This window comes from Rhineura floridana, chromosome 1 (assembly GCF_030035675.1).
Source record: "Rhineura floridana isolate rRhiFlo1 chromosome 1, rRhiFlo1.hap2, whole genome shotgun sequence".
Classification (NCBI taxonomy): domain Eukaryota; kingdom Metazoa; phylum Chordata; class Lepidosauria; order Squamata; family Rhineuridae; genus Rhineura; species Rhineura floridana.
Window position 1 is genome coordinate 223,818,279 of NC_084480.1, and position 19,262 is coordinate 223,837,540.

Here is a 19,262-nt window from a genome sequence, read left to right on the forward strand (position 1 = left end):
CATGCTTATATAAATATTTCTTCATTTATCATATTTTTGGTTTTTGGTTAGGAATCCTGACTGGTTGTGAGATGCTTAGTTTTCTGCCTTACTCATAGGAATCTTGTTGTGGTTGGTATGGTGTTGCATTTAAGAAATCATGGTACAAAATGGCCTGAATCAGTATAAGGCAGATTCCTTGGTTCCTAAAAGTGGGAAGAGACTCAAGGGCCACAGTGACTCCAACATTTATTTATGTATTTTTATTTACAACATTTATATACTGCTTTATTGTAAAAAAAATCTCAAAGTGGTTTACAGAAAGAATTAAAACAATAAAATTATTGGCAAAAGCGTTAAGGACAGATACTTAAAAACATTCAAAATAATAAAACCAACAATGAGTTAAAAACATATTTAAAAACACAATACAGTAGGCCCCTGCTTCCTGGCGCTTTGCTTCCCGACATTCCGCTAACGTGGCGGCTTTCATTCCCCGTTTTAAAGCCGCTTTTGCGGCATTTTGCAGCATTTTCATGCAACGCGCCCCACTATACTCAATGGGGTTCCGCTTTACGGCAATTTCCACTTTACAGCGGGGGTCCAGAATGGAACCTGCTGTATAAGCGGGGCCCGCCTGTAGCTTCCACATGCCTGGAGAGGCTTGCCTCAAGAAAACTGATTTTAGCAGGTGCTGAAAAGAGGCGCCTGCCTAATGTCAATAGGCAAGGAGTTCCAAAGTGTAGGTGCTGCCACTTTACAGGACTGATTTCTTACAAGAGCAGAACAAATACTATGTGGCACCCATAACATGGAAAGCACAGCTTGAACTTGGCCTGGTAGCAATCAGCAACCAATGCAGATTTCAGAGCAGAGGTACTATGTGCTGATAGGATCTCACTCATGTCAGCAATTGTGCTGCAGCATTCTGCATTAACTGCAGTCCCCAGGTCAGGTTGTGCTGCATGGGGATTTCTGTGTCCTTGGCTGACTGGCTACTAGGATTTTTTTAGTTTGGGTTTTTGGTTATGAATCCTGACTGGTTGTGGGATGCTGAGTTTTATGCCTTACTCATAGGAATCTTGTTGTGGTTGGTATGGTATTACATTTAGGAAAGTGTTACTGCCTTTTGTGTTTTTTATTTCCTATTTGCATTTCACTTATCTTTAACCTCACTCCGTTACAGCCATAGAAGCAACAGCAGCATATGCAAGATAATTAACTCCTATTAGTGATAAGAGCAAGAATTTATAATTATTATTTTAATTAAAACAAGAGGCTTATGAGTACTTTGAAGAGGACCAAATTTTTATTTTCTTTCTGAGCGCAGGACTGGGTCTTTCATGATGCCCGGTGGGGGGGGAGCAGTGAAGTACAGTAGGGCCCCGCTTATATGGTGGGTTAGGGACCCAGCCCCCGCCGTAAAGCGGAAATCACTGTAAAGCGGAACCCATTGACTTTAATGGGTCACGTCATGCAAAAATGCCATAAAATACTTGTGGTGTTATTCTCTTCACCGCTGCCACCATTTGTTACCCTTCAGCCTTGGTATTTACCTTACCCTCCCTTCTGGTCTGTGGAACCCCAGCCAAGGATCAGGCCTTTGGTAAACCAAATATATTTATTAAATAACAGAGATAACAAGATTACTTTATAAAGGCATACTAAGACCAGTACCTCAGGAATAGATGAAACCATATGCTTAAGTGCCTTTATAAAGTAATCTTGTTATCTCTGTTATTTAATAAATATATTTGGTTTACCAAAGGCCTGATCCTTGGCTGGGGTTCCACAGACCAGAAGGGAGGGTAAGGTAAATACCAAGGCTAAAGGGTAACAAATGGTGGCAGCGGTGAAGAGAATAACACCACAAGTATTCAGAGCAAACCAGGATTATCTGCATTGATACAAAGGGATTGGGACAGCTTAAGCACGCAGTCACAGAGGTAACCTGATAGAGAGACTCAGGCAGAGTCTCTGGGAATACGGGTTATAGGACGTGACTGGTGGTGCTGCCTAGCAGGGGGATCTGGTGAGGTCTATGCTAGAGCGGGGAGAGAAACCATAAAAAAGGACAGTCCGGACTGGTGGAGTCCCTGGTGGTGCCTAGTGACAGGCAGTAACCACGAGCAGGTAGGAACCTGACAGGGAGAGCCAGGGAAGGGCATCACATGTGGTGGCAGTAGCGGTGGGATACGAACAAAGGAGACTACATCACAGGTGTTGGCTGTAGCGGTGGTACGAATACTAGAGAATCCCTAACAGTGGTGTGGCAAACAGAAATAACAAAACAAGATTACTTGTGAGAGTGACTGGCAAAGAGTGTGTGGCAAAGAGTGAGTGAACTCAAACACCATGGCTGAATATATAAAAATGAAAAGAGAGGAGCTGGTGGAGAAGTGCATAACATTCAATTTACCTCATGAGGGTAAAGGGGTAGATGAATTGAGGGTAGCACTTATAGGATTTGCAACTGCCCAGCAAAAACAACCTGTCAGGGAAGAGACCCCAGAAGGATACTTAAGCAATCTTGCTTATATAGAGTATTTGAGAGAGAAGTTAAGATGGGAGGCTGAGGAAAAAGACAAACAGCGAGAGTTAGAAACTAAGAAGTTGAGGATGGAAACTGAGAGATTGAGGATGGAAGCTGATGGGAAAGATAAACAGCGAGAGTTAGAAACTGAGAAGTTGAGGATGGAAACTGAGAGATTGAGGATGGAAACTGAGAGAATGAGAGTGGATGCTGAGATACAAGGGGAAAGATTAAAATTGGATAGAGAGAAATTTCACTCTGAGGAGACAAGGAAAGACAGAGATGGAGCAAAAATAAAAATTACTCCAAAGGACTTTGCTGTGTATGAGCCTGGTCAAGATCCTCAAATTTATCTCACAACCCTTGAAAAGGCAGCTCAGTTGTGGGGGCTACCTGAAGATAAATACATGCAGTATTTATCAAACCTGATCAAAGGGGAATTGGCAGAGGTATACCAATATTTCCCCTCAGACAGGCCCATCACCTATGCTGAGTTTAAAGAGGCAGTCTACAAAAGATTCAGACTGGGACCTGACTATTTTAGAAAGTTATTCCGAAACTGTCAGATCCAAGCAGGGAGGTCTTTTGTTGAACTGGGAGCAAAGCTGATGGATATATTTGGAAAGTGGATGAGTAGTGCCAAAGCTCAGTCAGTAGAAGAGGTGAAAAGCCTCATGATACTGGAACAATTATTCCATCAGTTACCACCAGAAATAAGGCTCCTGGTCAAAGACCGTTCCCCTACATCGGTGCAGGAGGCCGCAGAGATGGCGGATCACTTTGCCTCCAATAGAACTGGCTGGGTGGGGAAAACATCAAGAGATTTTAAACCCAGACCATATAGTGGCGGCAGAAGGGATGTGGTACCACAGCGAGTGAGCCCTCCAGTAAAATCTGAAGGGCACAGGACACCCCAGAGTGGATCTGTGTACCCTAAAACAGAGGAGAAATTATGCTATAAATGTGGTAGACCGGGGCACCTACGTTTTCTTTTTTTTTTTTCAATAATTTTTATTCAGATTTTCATAAAACATACAAGACAAAATCATAAAACATTCAAAGACAAAAAACAAAATCAAAAATAGTTAAACAAAAAGAAAAAAAGAAAAGAAAAAACAAAAATAAAAAATAAAGAGTAAAATATTGACTTCCCATTTGTCAAAGATCAAATCAGTTATAAGTCTATAATATATAACAATCCTGTCTCTTAAGTCATATTATAAAATCACTTTCCTCCAGTAGTTATCTTACTTAATCATCAAATCTCATAAACATTACTTTATTCTTTCCACAAAAAGTCAAAGAGAGGTTTCAATTCTTTAAGAAATATATCTATCAATTTTTTTTTCCAGATAAGCATATCGATTAATCCATCTCATTACTAATTATGATAATCTTATTGTCATAACCATAGTCAAAATAAACATTTCAATTAATCCATCACATCAGAATCTGTTAGGTTCAATAATTTCAGTAGCCATTGTTCTATTATCTCTATTAGTTCCATTTTCATCTTCCATCTTCAGTAGTCTTGTTAAGTCCAGTAATTTCAATATCCAATCTTCCATTATCAGTATTCCATAATAATCTTGCTGTCAAAGCCATAGTCATATAGTAAGAGTCTGATGGGAATTACCTCTATCCCAAATATTTTCTTGCCATCCATTCTGAATAGGTTGCTGAAATACTGCTGTAAAATCATATCTCTGTTCTTTTTTTCAAAATACACTGGGTCATCTCTTAAAAGTTTTTCCATTGTCACATGGCTGCAGTTAATTCCATAGATTTTCTCTATATTGGGCTCCATCACATCATTCCAGTCCAGAAGATTATCCATGCCATTGATAACTTTATCTCTAGAATCTTCATTCATTTCTTCAGAGATAACATTGAGTTCCAAACAATAGATTTTATTTCTAAAGTCCATAGACTCCAAATCTTGTTCCTGTTCCACGTTGGTTCCAGTCTCCGGGATCTCCTCTCTCACAGGGACCCCTATTCCAGTCTCCAGGGTCTCCTCTCTCACAGGGACCCCTGTTCCAATCTCCGGGGTCTCCTCTCTCACAGGGACCCCTTCCAGGGTCACCTCTCTCACAGGGACCCTTATATCTTTAATCTCCTGCTTCATTTTACTCAATTCAATTTTCATTATCTCAATCTCATCCATTATTTTCTGAAACATAGTTATTTCCAGATTTTCAGCCACTTTCTTAATTGCCATTTTAAAAGAAAAATATAGGAAAACCACTTCTTATTTCAGCAACAATTGGGTTAATACTCCAAACTTGGTGACATCACAGTATAAACAGAGCAGACAGCCTTATCTCTCCAATAGTTAAGTAAACAAAATGCAGTTCCCAGGATCGAAACAATTAATGGCAATCGTCAAGAAACAGATTCGTCAAAATAAAATAGACCAAAAAGAGAGTAGTCTCAAAACAGTATAATATTTTTCAAAATAAAAATCTGGAATAGAAATCCCTCTTCTGTGTATATCTTTAGAATGCAAATCCAGGACAGCTTTTTGCAACAAAAACAGAGATAAGCTATTAATTAGTGCGTAGCAGAGAGAAGTTATGGCTCCCCAGTGAGATGTCAAAAACTGATCAATCTGGCAAATCTCTTTTAAACAGCAACAATTTAAGTCAAGTAAAAGAAAAATATAGAAAGAAGGGTGCTTGCCTGTTAGTGCGTTCTCTCTTAGAAGATAAGATGAACGTTCGCTTTAACAGATAGAGCTTGCTGTTGAAAATCCGTCCCACCTTCGTCGGCTGGACCTCGTCCCATAAATTAATGAGATCTGGTCGTCCCAACAAAAATAGGCTTTGAGGTTAATCTCTTCGTTTCTCCCTACCCGGGAGAAGTTTAATCAGTCAAAAAAAAAAGAAAAAACTGACTGATATATCTGAATAAGCTTCTTTTGAGGCAGGAGCCCGTCTCAAAAGCAGGCACAGGCTAAGTCACCCTTCCCGGAAGTCCGGGGCACCTACGTTTTCAATGTGAGGTTGCCAACCCCATTAGTAATCCTGCTCAGGCAAGGGCAGTAAAAATAGAACCAAAAATCTAACCACGAAAAAGGTTCAGTTCTGCCAGATAAACTGGACAGAAGTAAGACCTTGATTCAAGTCTGAGAGAGGAAGTGAGTGTACAAGGGGCAAATTATTGGGCATTGCTTGATACTGGTGCTGCTCAGACGTTACTGAGGCCAGATTTAATAAAATCTGAGGAAATATTACCTCAGGAAACTGTGACTATTCAAGGAGTGAGGGGTAGACCAGAAAGCTTGCCTAGGGCCCTAGTGAAAATGGAGTGGAGAGGCCGAGAGGGCAAATATAAAGTAGGTATTAATGCCCAACAACAAGAACCAGTGATACTGGGAAGAGATGTTATGGGGGCACAAGGGAAAATATATGTGGTGACCAGACAGCAACTTGGCAGAGAAACAGAAGCCATGTTAAAAGGGACTGAAGGAAACAGGGTGGAATCTGTTAGCCAGCCTCAGGTCACCATAGCAACCCTTGGCAGGCCTGCTGAAGGAGACAAACTGTATCAAATGGTCTCTGGGGAAGAGACAGAGCATTTCAGAGACGAACTGGATAAGGATACCAGTTTGAAGCAAATAAAGGAGCAAGCCCTGACCCAACAGATTCCTTTCACTGACAAACTGAGGAATCAAGTTGTGTGTGAGAATGGGATTTTATATAGATTGTAGATGCCTGCTGAGAGAAAGGATGAATGTGAACCAGTGAAGCAATTGATAGTACCTAGCAAATACAGAACCAGATTGCTAGAGGTAGCCCACGATGTCCCATGTGCAGGACATCTGGGAATAAAAAAGACCAAGAGGAGATTGGCTGTGCACTATAATTGGCCAAACATCTCCAAAGATGTAAAACAACATTGTCTATCTTGTGGTATCTGCCAAAAGGTGGAAAAAAGTGGAGTAAAGACTAAGGCACCCTTAAAGCCCCTTCCTATAATTGGACAACCCTTTTATAGAGTGGGAATAGATTTGGTAGGCCCTTTTTCCAAACCCACAAGGCATGGCAAGAAATATCTATTGGTGGTGGTGGATTTTGCCACCAGGTACCCAGACGCAGAAGCACTAAGATCTGTAGAAGCCCCTGTAGTGGCAGAGGCTTTATTAAAAATCTTTATGAGGCTGGGTTTCCCTCATGAAGTGCTGACGGATCAAGGCAGTGTATTCATGGGAGAAGTCATGCAATGTATGTGGAAATGTTGTGGTCTAAAACATCTAAAGACCACTACTTACCATCCCACCACTAATGGGCTAACAGAGAGATTCAATGGGGTTTTGAAGGGCATGATAAGAAGCTATGTTCAAGATCACCCACAAGACTGGGATGAACGGTTGCGATGCTTCTTATTTGCATACAGAGAAGTCCCTCAAGAGTCAACAGGCTTCTCACCCTTTGAACCTGCTCGTGGTTACTGCCTGTCACTAGGCACCACCAGGGACTCCACCAGTCCGGACGGCCCTTTTTTATGGTTTCCTACCTGCTCGTGGTTACTGCCTGTCACTAGGCACCACCAGGGACTCCACCAGTCCGGACTGTCCTTTTTTATGGTTTCCTACCTGCTCGTGGTTACTGCCTGTCACTAGGCACCACCAGGGACTCCACCAGTCCGGACTGTCCTTTTTTATGGTTTCTCTCCCCGCTCTAGCATAGACCTCACCAGATCCCCCTGCTAGGCAGCACCACCAGTCACGTCCTATAACCCGTATTCCCAGAGACTCTGCCTGAGTCTCTCTATCAGGTTACCTCTGTGACTGCGTGCTTAAGCTGTCCCAATCCCTTTGTATCAATGCAGATAATCCTGGTTCGCTCTGAATACTTGTGGTGTTATTCTCTTCACCGCTGCCACCATTTGTTACCCTTCAGCCTTGGTATTTACCTTACCCTCTCTTCTGGTCTGTGGAACCCCAGCCAAGGATCAGGCCTTTGGTAAACCAAATATATTTATTAAATAACAGAGATAACAAGATTACTTTATAAAGGCACTTAAGCATATGGTTTCATCTATTCCTGAGGTACTGGTCTTAGTATTAATCCGAACTCCACACTCTCCTCACATCCACCAACTCTCCACCCAATCTCCTTTCAAAAACCCACCAAAACAACCCACTCACGTTCACCGTCCACCCAGATTTAACTGTCATCCTTCCATTTATACCCTCAGCCATTCTAAACACTCAGCCAATCATCCAGCATTCTACTGCCCATTCACTCCCCCTCCTCTTTCATTCCACTTACCATGTATCTCCTATACAAACAGCACTTACCATATATACACTAATACATGAACATCACAGGGGAGCAGGGAAGTACAGTAGGGCCCCGCTTATACGGTGGGTTAGGGACCCAGCCCCCATCGTAAAGCGGAAATCACCGTAAAGCGGAACCCATTGACTTTAATGGGTCACGTCGCGCAAAAATGCCGCAAAATGCCACAAAACGGCAAAATCGGCTTTAAAACAGGGAATTTTCCCTGATTGAAAGCCGCTGCATCAGCGGGACGCCGTTAAGTGGAATGCCATAAAGCAGGGCCCTACTGCAGTTGATAAGACAGACATCCTGACATTGGTAATCTAATTAGCAAGGTATATGTGGGGTTGTTGCACACTTCCAGGCCCAGTTCGTTTTGAGTATGGAGGTGGAAACTGTAGATGTGGTTGATCAAAGGGAGAATAAATTTTGAGTTAAGCAATGCTCTGCTTTTATAAAACCTAAGAAACATACAGATACTTTGAATGTCTGAGTGCCTGCACCAGTGGAATACTGGAGGAACTTGTAAAACTTGCTGCAACCGTATTTAGAACTGAGCATGTGGTGTGAAAGACTCCTTTTCCTAACATTTTGGCTTCTTGTTTTTCTCCACCCACCACATCTCTAAAATATATCGTATATGTAATGGTTAAACATACTAAAAAACGTAAATAAGTTTATTTCGGTCAATGACCAGCAAAGGTTAACTATACTGCTGCCCTGACTTACTTTATGTTTGTTGCTATTTTGTGTTTTTGTTATGTTTTTATAGTGATTGTGTATTTTTATTGTTTTTATTATATTTGTAAGCTGTGCTGAGCTCTGTTTTTAACAGCAGAAGGGCAGGATATAAATCCTCTTAATCAATCAATCAATATTCCATAGTGTTGGAAACTAGAGTCTAGGCATTTAAGGCTGAAAATGTTGCTTTTAAAAAAAAGATTTCTCACATCTTTCCCCAGTTTTTGGTGGTAATTCCTAGGCACAAAAACAAAACAACTGGACAATCCAAATATTAATATGCAAATAATTTACATATTATGCAAATAATATGCAAATAATTTGCATAATATGCAAATTAGCCTGCCCAGATTTATGGAACTGGAATATGGCAACCCTACTCTTTCAGCTTCATTGGTTGATGCTCCATTTCCAAAGTGCCAGTCACTTTCATTAAACCTCTAAATAGCTTCAAACCTGGGTACATAAAAGAGCATCTCCTGCCTCATGATCATAGCTGCACACTCAGGTCAGCAGTGAAAAAGCTATTCCATGCTCCACTACCAGCAGAGGTCTTCATTAGCAAGGTCCCCAGATTATGGCACCTCATGCTTTAAAAGATTCTGCTGGCCTCCCTCTTAATGGCCTAAGTAAAGGCAGATTGGTACAATGCTATGCTTTGTCCAACAGCGCCTTCCTGATTCTCCACCCACCCATATACCCTGCCTTCACCCATCCTTAAAAGGGCCTCCTGGCCAATCCCTCACTCTTGGAAACACGCTCTCCTCTTCGTCTCACCTTTTAATGGCTGGTGGAGCAAGGAAGGGCAATGGAGAGAAAAAACAGTTTTTCAGTAACCTTTCAGAGAATTACTTTCCCCATGAGGCACTGGGCTTTGTCACCCAGCATGCTTCTAGTCTCTGCACCAGAGAATCTAATGCCAAACTGGATGCTACATTAATCATGTAATTAGCAATCAAATCAGGGGATTTTGAAAAAGTAATACTAGACATGGGGGGGGCGATTTTCCTTAAGACTATAGTACACAGGCTGACCCCTTCTTTCCTAGCCACAGCCTCAAGGGGGGAAAAACCACATTGTGCATGGCAGTTAACCTGAGGAAAAAAGACACCTTGGATTGACATGGAAAAGTTATCACATTGTTCACATTTTCCCTCCAGGGAAACTTTGATAATTAATGAGTCAATCCCAGACAGGATTGAGAGAGCCTCATTCATCCCTAGTAGGCTGTGCACCAGATTGGACTGAACGCCAGGCCAATGTTGGTTCCATGGGCTTTGGCCAAGTTGGGTAGAGGCAGCCCTGGATTGCCCCAATTCGGGCCTCCCAGAATGATATGGGCTGTCAGGGGATGGGGCATTGGGAAGGAAGGAGTAGCTTTGTCTGCAGACACCTGTTCCCAGCAGGGGACCATGCACCTGCAGTCCAACTCAACAGGACTGAATCCTCCACTCACCAGCTGGTGAGCAGAGGGTGCAATCCTGCAGGTTGCAGGGGTCTGCTTCACCAGCATATTCCTCACAGCAAACACACCAATGAAATAGCATCCAGCAGGATTGAAATGTCCTGCTCTTGGCTGTGCAGTTGGAGAAGGGGATGGAGTCTCTCCTTCTTCCCCTGCCTCCTCCTGACCATATGCTTAAAAAGTCTGACTTAAACATTAGCCCTGCCTCCAAATTTATTTGGGGCCCAGTCTGAACTGGGTGTTACCTGTTGTGTCAGGGAGCAAGGGGCTGTGTACAGCCCTAATCCCAGTATGAGTGTGCCTTTCACATGACCATCTTGTGTGCTTTTCACCACCTGGATGATCAAATGTATGCTGCCAGATTTTGCTCTTTTAAATGTGTATTATTGGGTTTTTTAAAAAAACACAAAACATTGTTTTTCTTTGCTCTTTGGACATCCCTGAGACAAAATGCAGTTTATAGTGTGTTTGTAACAGAGACAGAGACTCAAGATGCAAGTTGGTGGTGCCTTAGAGTACCCCCAGTAAGAAGATTTCAATATGAAATGTGTTGGGCTCAGTAACATTTGCTTTGCACCTGGAGGCTCTCTCCCTTCTGTTCCTCCATTTCCAGTTTTTCTTTTTCTTTCTTTCTGTTCCTGGGTGGGGAGGGCCCAGGCACAATTAATTGAAAGGGAAGAAGACCTCATTAATCTCATAAAAATGAGTGATTGCAACCAAAGTTTTCTCAAACCCCTGCTTATGAAGAATATGTCTGGTGGTGACGGTGATGATAGTTTCCATAGCTTCTCTCCTGGAGACCATGGAGGACAAATAAAAGCCCTGTTTGATCATTCAGCGATGTTACAAACGTCTGACTAGGAAAGCAGTGAGCAGATGGAAGAGAAATCACACCAATACAGTATGTTCATTAGCAAAGAGAACATATCTGACCACTTTTTGTACCCTTCTCATATAGCACATATTTTGAGATCACTCAAATGGCTTGCTTTTTACCTGCACGCCATCTGCCTTCCAACAAGCTTTTGCTGTACTTTCCAAGGACATTATTGCCCATTATCTCTAAATGACTAACACGAACCTGGTTCAGCTCTTCCTAGGAGTCCTCTCCCCATGGACAAAGTCAAAACACACTGTTTTCTAGAAGTGTGTTTCCTTTTGCACAGGCACGTGCTTATGGATGCCTGGGTTAACAAGGCTATTGAGCATATGTGCCCTCTTACATGCCCTCTTACACATGTGAGTGACTAAAGCACAGTCTGTCTCACTTTTCCAGCTTTCCCTGGATATTGACAAGCAGCCAATTTTCACCCATGTCAGAGTATAGTGTAGTCTGGGCATTGTACCATTACGGCTGTAACGATAAATCTCTTCATTATATGTTTCCTTGGTCTGTACACATTTGTGTCATAATATTAAAGATGCTTATGCAAATAAATATTAGGGAATATGTTTAAACAATGGAACTCTATGCATGGATACATGTAAAAGCTTATTTTCCCCTCAAGTGCATCATTTTAGAAGCAAATTTGTTTATTTACATTCTTACATTTATATCCCTGTTTTTTCCCCATGATGGAACTCAAGATGGCGTGCATGTGATTCCCAGACAGTTACCCATCCAGGCAGACTCAGGCCTGCTTAGCTTCAGGAAGGTGATGACCTCATGTTCCTTCACACCTTACTGTGGGACCTAAGCTGAATATTTTTCGTTCTAGATTTAAAGTACTGAAGTACTTTTGAAACAGAATATTGCATCGTCTACCTTTCTGTGAAGTAATATTCACATTCGTGTGAATATAAGGTTTTAGGTGTTTCACCCAAACCTGTTAGAAATGTGTACAACTGAAAAACTTTTCTCTGCTCATTACGCATATGTTAAAAGGCTGCTTTTCTTTCTCTGTGCCTTAACTTTGGGTTTTGGCAAGGTTTATGAGTTGCTGCTTCTGTTGCTTTTGAATTTGGGATGTTTATGATGTTAGCATTTTTTTTTATGGTGGTTTGATGCAATTTGTCAAATGGATTTCCATGGGGCTTATTCCCAGATAAGTGAGTTTAGGATAGCAGCCTGAATTTGCTCTGTCCCATTTTCTGCTTTGAAGGATTTAACTTTGGAGGAGGAGCTGACTTAGTTTGCTTTCATTTCTCAGGCCAGGGGTATGGCTATGTGGTTTGGGGTTTGTTTGTTTTTGGATATCCAAAGCCACAGAGCCACTCAGAAGCTTAGGGTCTTTGACCTACCTCAAGAAGCCTTGTTAACAGCACCATTCAATAACTTTCCCCAACTAACTCTTTCATTTTGTAGCACATTACACTAGCTACAGTTTGTGGCCCAACCTCAAGGACAGACCCACCTAGAGTGCATTGCAGTAGTCCAGTCTGGAGGTTACCAGAGCATGAATCACTGTAGCTATGCTATCCCTATCCAGGGGAATGGCTGTAATGCCTATCTAGGGGGATGGCATTTGGCTGGTAGTAGATGTGCCTCACTATGTGCCTCTGTCGACAGCAATAGATCTTAGATCACTTCCAAGCTACATATCTTACAAGACCTGGATACCTCAGGGAAATCCCAAGCATTTTTCCTGACAGGAATTACCTGATAGCCCAGGCCCAGGGGTGGGGTGGGAAATAGAGCATCAGGCCCAGAGAAAGCCCAGTCACCACCCTGTTTGGTCCCTGATTTTTCACTTCTGAATGCTCACAGCTATGAATGTCATGTAAGAAACACATTTCCAAAGGTAATTTCATACTGTTTTCAGCCCACACCTGTCAGGGCAATCCAACGAGACCTGGCCTAATTCTTTTTCTTGCATAAGTGTTCTTCTATGCTTCTGTCGTTGTTGCCTTGTTTGCTTGAAATAGCCAAAGGCAGGTGCTAAATCTGCTGTTTGTTCATCGATGATGGCAACAGGCAATGCCAGATTTAGACACAAGCCACGTAAGCCATGGCTTACAACCTCACATTATGAGGGGCCTCTAAGTATGTTGGAGATAACTAAGAAGTTTTATTATATTTGAAATCACTTTGGCTCCTATAAAATCCACCAAAATTCTGAAACCTGATGTCCCCATCCCAAGCCCAGGGCTGCTGGAATACTCACATCCACAGGTTGCCCAACCTCTCCTCAGGCCTCAAGAGGAATAATTTCCACTAATCCCCTCCTTGCCACTTTCCCACTACTTTTTTCTCTTTGTTTTGTATTGGTATGGGGCCTCTGAATCTTGACATGGCTTAAGGCCTCAGCATGCCTTAATCGGTCCTGGCAACAGGATTAAGAAACAAGAATTTAGGACAGTTCAGTTCTGTGTTATCAGAGAAGCAAAAGGAAGCAAATCATTCTAGTGCTGCAGTTAATTACTGGTCTAACATTACACTACAATATATGTATTCCAGGTGAATCACAAAAGATATAAGCCGCTTGGAAGAATCTTATGTGCAGGTCCCATTAAAATCAATGGGAACACTTTTTATTATTCTAATATGTTCCACACGGAAGTATCTTTTGCCTTATACCAAAAGCCCAGATTTGGATAAGAAGTTCTAAGTTCAAAAATGAAGCCAGTGGTGACATTTAGAACTGACATCTGATTGAAGCATTTAATACTCCTGGGGAGTTTGGGATGTGGCTTTTTGGTTTGATTAAGCTTTTTACTAATTAAAGTGGGAATTAGCTTTTCCCACATTAATTCATCATCTAAAACTGTTCAGACACAGCATGAGCATGATCTCAACAGATTCAAGGTTGCTGTCACCCTGTGCTCCAGTGTACAGTCAGTGTTCTTCTATAATTACAATGTTTTGTTGCTGTTCCCTGGGTCTGAGATTGGGGGACAACCCCCAGCCCTGACTGTGTTATCTCCCTGCTGCTTCCCTTTGAGCCTTCTTGGCACAGCCTGTCAAAACAGTTTCATTAATAGCTCTGTTGCAAGCTGCAGTCACATCACAGCAACTCTCTTTTCTCTCTACTTACCCCCGTTTGTCCTTTTCCCCTCTGTTTGCTCTGTCACTCTCCCAGCCTTGTCCTCTCAAGCACTCTCTCACACACTCAAATCTTATACTCTTGTCTCCTACACTTTGACGCATCTTTTCCTTCCCTCATCTCCACTCACACAGTTGCTCAGACAGCTTCTTTCTCACTCCCTTCTTCTACCAGTCTTTCTTCCTGGACGTGCTCTCTGTTTCTCTCCTTTGCCTGCCCAGCACCCACCCACCCTGTGCAGCTAGCCACCATTTTCTCTCACAGCTGATAAGGACTTGTCTCTCTGTTCACTCTCATAAGCCACCTCCGCACTTCTGGGTTGCCAGGTTCTACATTTCTGTGTTCCTCCCCACCACCCCCCAGCAACCCCTTGAGCAGCCCATGGCCACTCTTCCCCTTCACAGACTTCTCCTGCTGCCAGCCAGAGTAGATAATAGTGACTGGATTAAGTAGACCTAGCATAAAGCACAAACAAACAAACAAAAAATTGGACATACTTTTTGTATTTGTGGTAGGCTTCCATATCTACAAAACGACATGTCTTGAAAGCTCATCTTAGACAACAAGCTCATTTATTGTTGTTGTTATATGCTTTCAAGTCGATTATGACTTATGGCAAACCTATGAATCAGACACCTTCAACAGCATCTGTCATGAACCACCCTGTAAGTTCAGGTCTGTGGCTTCCTTTATGGAATCAATCCATCTCTTGTTTGGCCTTCCTCTTTTTCTACTCCCTTCTGTTTTTCCCAGCATTATTGTCTTTTCTAGTGAATCACTGTCCAACTTTCATATCCATACATAAAGATCGGGAATACCATGGTCTGAATGATCCTGACTTTAGTCTTCAGTGATACATCTTTGCATGTGAGGACCTTTTCTAGTTCTCTCATAGCTGCCCTCCCCAGTCCTAGCCTTCTTCTGATTTCTTGACTATTGTCTCCATTTTGGTTCATGACTGTACCAAGGTACCGATAATCCTTGACAAGTTCAATGTCCTTGTTGTCAACTTTAAAGTTACATAAATCTTCTGTTGTCATTATTTAGTCTTTTTGACATTGAGCTGTAGTCCTGCTTTTGTGCTTTCCTCTTTAACTTTCATCAGCATTTGTTTCTAATCATTACTTATTTCTGCTAGTAGTATGGTATCATTTGCATATCTTAAATTTATTTATTTATTTATTTATTTAATTTCATTTATAAACCGCCCATAGCCAATGGCTCCCTGGGCGGTGTACAACATACAATGATACAATAAATGAACAAAATCACAGATAAAAATACAAATTCATAATAACACTAAATGATATTAGCATAGCTAAAACATTAAAACAGTAAAATACATAGAAATATATTAAAATGCCTGGGAGAATAGGAAGGTTTTAGCCTGGCACCGAAAGGATAGCAGTGTAGGCGCCAGGTGTACCTCCTCGGGGAGACTGTTCCACAATTTGGGGGCCACCACCGAAAAGGCCCTAGATCTTGTCATTACCCTCCGAGTCTCTCGGTGAGACGGTACTCGGAGGAGGGCCTTAGATGTCGAACGAAGTGTACAGGTAGGTTCATAGCGGGAGAGGCGTTCCATCAGATATTGCGGGCCCACACCATGTAAGGCTTTATAGGTCAATACCAGCATCTTGAATCTGGCCCGGAAACAAATCGGCAACCAGTGCAAACGGGCCAGAACAGGTGTAATATGTGAGGACCGCTTGGTCCTCGTCAGTAGTCTGGCTGCTGCATTTTGCACTAGCTGCAGCTTCCAAACCATCTTCAAGGGCAGCCCCACGTAGAGTGCATTACAGTAATCCAATCTAGAGGTCACTAGAGCATGAACAACTGAGGTGAGGTCATCACCGCCAAGATAGGGGCGTAGTTGGGCTACCAAACGAAGATGGTAAAACGCATTCCGAGCCACCGAGGCTACCTGAGCCTCAAGTGACAAGGAAGGGTCGAAAAGAACCCCCAGACTACGAACCTGTTCCTTCAGGGGGAGTGTAACCCCATCCAGAACAGGATGAACATCCTCCATCTGAGCGGAAAAGGCACTCACCAACAGCATCTCAGTCTTGTCTGGATTGAGTTTCAGTTTATTAGCTCCCATCCAGTCCATTATCGCGGCCAGGCAACGGTTCAGCACATCAACAGCCTCACCTGAAGCAGATGAAAAGGAGTAATAGAGTTGCGTGTCATCAGCATACTGATGGCAACACACTCCGAAACTCCAGATGACTGCACCCAGAGGCTTCATGTAGATGTTGAAAAGCATGGGGGACAGAACCGATCCCTGAGGGACTCCACAATGGAGAGTCCAGGGTATCGAGCAATGTTCCCCAAGCACTACCTTCTGGAGACGATCCGCCAAGTAGGAGCGGAGCCACTGCCAAGCAGTACCCCCAACTCCCAACTCCACGAGTCTCTCCAGAAGGATACCATGGTCGATGGTATCAAAAGCAGCTGAGAGATCAAGGAGAATCAACAGAGTTACACTCCCCCTGTCCCTCTCCCGACAAAGGTCATCGTACAGGGCGACCAAGGCTGTTTCTGTGCCACAACCGGGCCTAAAACATGTTTCCCTGTTGATTATTCAACATCCCTACTTTGGTTTAAATTTCCCTTTAATTTCTCTAATCTTTTGGAACAGGGCTCTTGTTCTACCTTTTTTGTTGTCCTCTCTATTTTCTACAATTACTGATATTTCTCCCTGCAATTTTCACACCTCCATTTTGGTCCAATCCCGTTTTCCATATGATATGTTCTGTGTATAGATTAAACAAATGGGGTGATAAAATACACCCCTGTCTCACACCCTTTCCTATTGGGAACCAATCCATTTCTCCATATTTTGTCCTTACAGTAGCCTCTTGTCCAGAGTATAGGTTGTGCATGAGGACAATCAGATGCTGTGGCACCCCCATTTCTTTTAAAGCATTCCATAGTTTTTCATGATCTACACAGTCAAAGGCTTTGCTGTAATCTATAAAGCACAGGGTGATTTCCTTCTGAAATTCCTTGGTCCATTCCATTATCTAACATATGTTTGCGATATGATCTCTGGTGCCTCTTCCCTTTCTAAATCCAGCTTTGATGTCTGGCACTTCTCGCTCCATATATGGTAAGAGCCTTTGTTGTAGAATCTTGAGCATCACTTTACTTGCATGGGATATTAAGGCAATAGTTCGATAATTACTGCTTTCTGTGGCATCCTCTTGCTTTGGTATTGGGATATATATTGAAAGCTTCCAGTCTGTGGGCCATTGTTTTCTTTTCCATATTTGTTGACAATTGTTTGTCACAGTTTGGACAGATTCAGTCTCAGTAGCTTGTAGCAACTCTATTGGTATGCTGTCTGTTCCTGGTGATTTGTTTCTTCCAAGTATTTTACGAGCAGCTTTCACCTCACATTCTAAAATTTCTGGTTCTTCATCATATGGTTCCTTCATGAATCTCTTTTATAGAGTTCTTCAGTATATTGCTTCCACCTACCTTTTATTTTAACTTGATCAGTCAATGTGTTTCCCTGTTGATTATTCAACATCCCTACTTTGGTTTAAATTTCCCTTTAATTTCTCTAATCTTTTGGAACAGGGCTCTTGTTCTACCTTTTTTGTTGTCCTCTCTATTTTCTACAATAACTGTTGTAATAGTTCTCTTTGTCCCTGTGTACTAGTTGCTGTATTATTGAATTTAGGGTTCTAACCATGTTTCTGTCTCCTTTTGCTTTTGCTTTCCTTCTGTCTTTAACCATTTGAAGAGTTTATTCAGTCATCCATTGAGGTCTTTCTCTCTTTTTAGCTAGAGGTATTGTCTTTTTGCATTCTTCCCTGATAATGTCTCTGACTTCAATCATAAGAACATAAGAAGAGCCTGCTGGATCAGGCCAGTGGCCCATCTAGTCCAGCATCCTGTTCTCACAGTGGCCATCCAGGTACCTGGGAGAAGCCCTCAAGCAGGACCTGAGTGCAAGAACACTCCCCTCCTGAGGCTTCCGGCAACTGGTTTTCAGAAGCATACTGCTTCTGACTAGTGTGGCAGAGCACAGCCATCACGGCTAGTAGCCATTGATAGCCCTGTCTTCCATGAATTTGTCTAATCTTCTTTTAAAGCCATCCAAGCTGGTGGTCATTACTGCATCTTGTGGGAGCAAATTCCATAGTTTAACTATGCGCTGAGTAAAGAAGTACTTCCTTTTGTCTGTCCTGAATCTTCCAACATTCAGCTTCTTTGAATGTCCACAAGTTCTAGTATTATGAGAGAGGGAGAAAAACTTTTCTCTATCCACTTTCTCAATGCCATGCATAATTTTATACACTTCTATCATGTCTCCTCTGACCCGCCTTTTCTCTAAACTAAAAAGCCCCAAATGCTGCAACCTTTCCTCATAAGGGAGTCGTTCCATCCCCTTGATCATTCTGGTTGCCCTCTTCTGAACCTTTTCCAACTCTATAATATCCTTTTTGAGATGAGGTGACCAGAACTGTACACAGTATTCCAAATGCGGCCACACCATAGATTTATACAACGGCATTATGATATCGGCTGTTTTATTTTCAATATCTTTCCTAATTATCGCTAGCATGGAATTTGCCTTTTTCACAGCTGCCGCACACTGGGTCGACATTTTCATTGTGCTGTCCACTACAACCCCGAGGTCTCTCTCCTGGTCGGTCACCGCCAGTTCAGACCCCATGAGCGTATATGTGAAATTCACATTTTTTGCTCCAATATGCATAATTTTACAATTGTTTATATTGAATTGCATTTGCCATTTTCCCGCCCATTCACTCAGTTTGGAGAGGTCTTTTTGGAGCTCTTCACAATCCCTTTTTGTTTTAACAACCCTGAACAATTTAGTATCATCAGCAAACTTGGCCACTTCACTGCTCACTCCTAATTCTAGATCATTAATGAACAAGTTGAAAAGTACAGGTCCCAATACCGATCCTTGAGGGACTCCACTTTCTACAGCCCTCCATTGGGAGAACTGTCCGTTTATTCCTACTCTCTGCTTTCTGCTTCTTAACCAATTCCTTATCCACAAGAGGACCTCTCCTCTTATTCCATGACTGCTAAGCTTCCTCAGCAGTCTTTGGTGAGGTACCTTGTCAAAAGCTTTTTGAAAGTCTAAGTACACTATGTCCACTGGATCACCTCTATCTATATGCTTGTTGACACTCTCAAAGAATTCTAATTCTAATAGGTTACTGAGACAGGACTTTCCCTTGCAGAAGCCATGCTGGCTCTGCTTCAGCAAGGCTTGTTCTTCTATGTGCTTA

The 19,262-nt window shown here is 42.4% G+C and overlaps 1 protein-coding gene across 1 annotated transcript; it reads right to left on the reverse strand.

Annotated features, from left to right (window-relative positions):
- Nucleotides 1-3,921: 3,921 nt before the first annotated feature.
- Nucleotides 3,922-5,450, reverse strand: LOC133368249 (uncharacterized). The gene is made up of 2 exons (XM_061592269.1): nucleotides 4,599-5,450; nucleotides 3,922-4,568 (listed from the first exon to the last, which is right to left on the reverse strand). The coding sequence occupies exons 1-2, from the start codon at nucleotides 4,731-4,733 to the stop codon at nucleotides 4,083-4,085; spliced, it is 621 nt and encodes a 206-aa protein (XP_061448253.1). The 5' UTR covers nucleotides 4,734-5,450; the 3' UTR covers nucleotides 3,922-4,082.
- Between the last annotated feature and the right edge of the window lie 13,812 nt (nucleotides 5,451-19,262).

What these genes read in the sequence shown, in the direction of transcription:
- LOC133368249 (XM_061592269.1), bottom strand. Translation starts at nt 4,733, where the DNA reads ATGGCAATTAAGAAAGTGGCTGAAAATCTGGAAATAACTATGTTTCAG. An exon ending in TAAGGGTCCCTGTGAGAGAG is followed by an intron (nt 4,569 to 4,598) that starts GTGACCCTGGAA and finishes CCTGTGAGAGAG; the next exon opens with GAGACCCCGGAGATTGGAAC.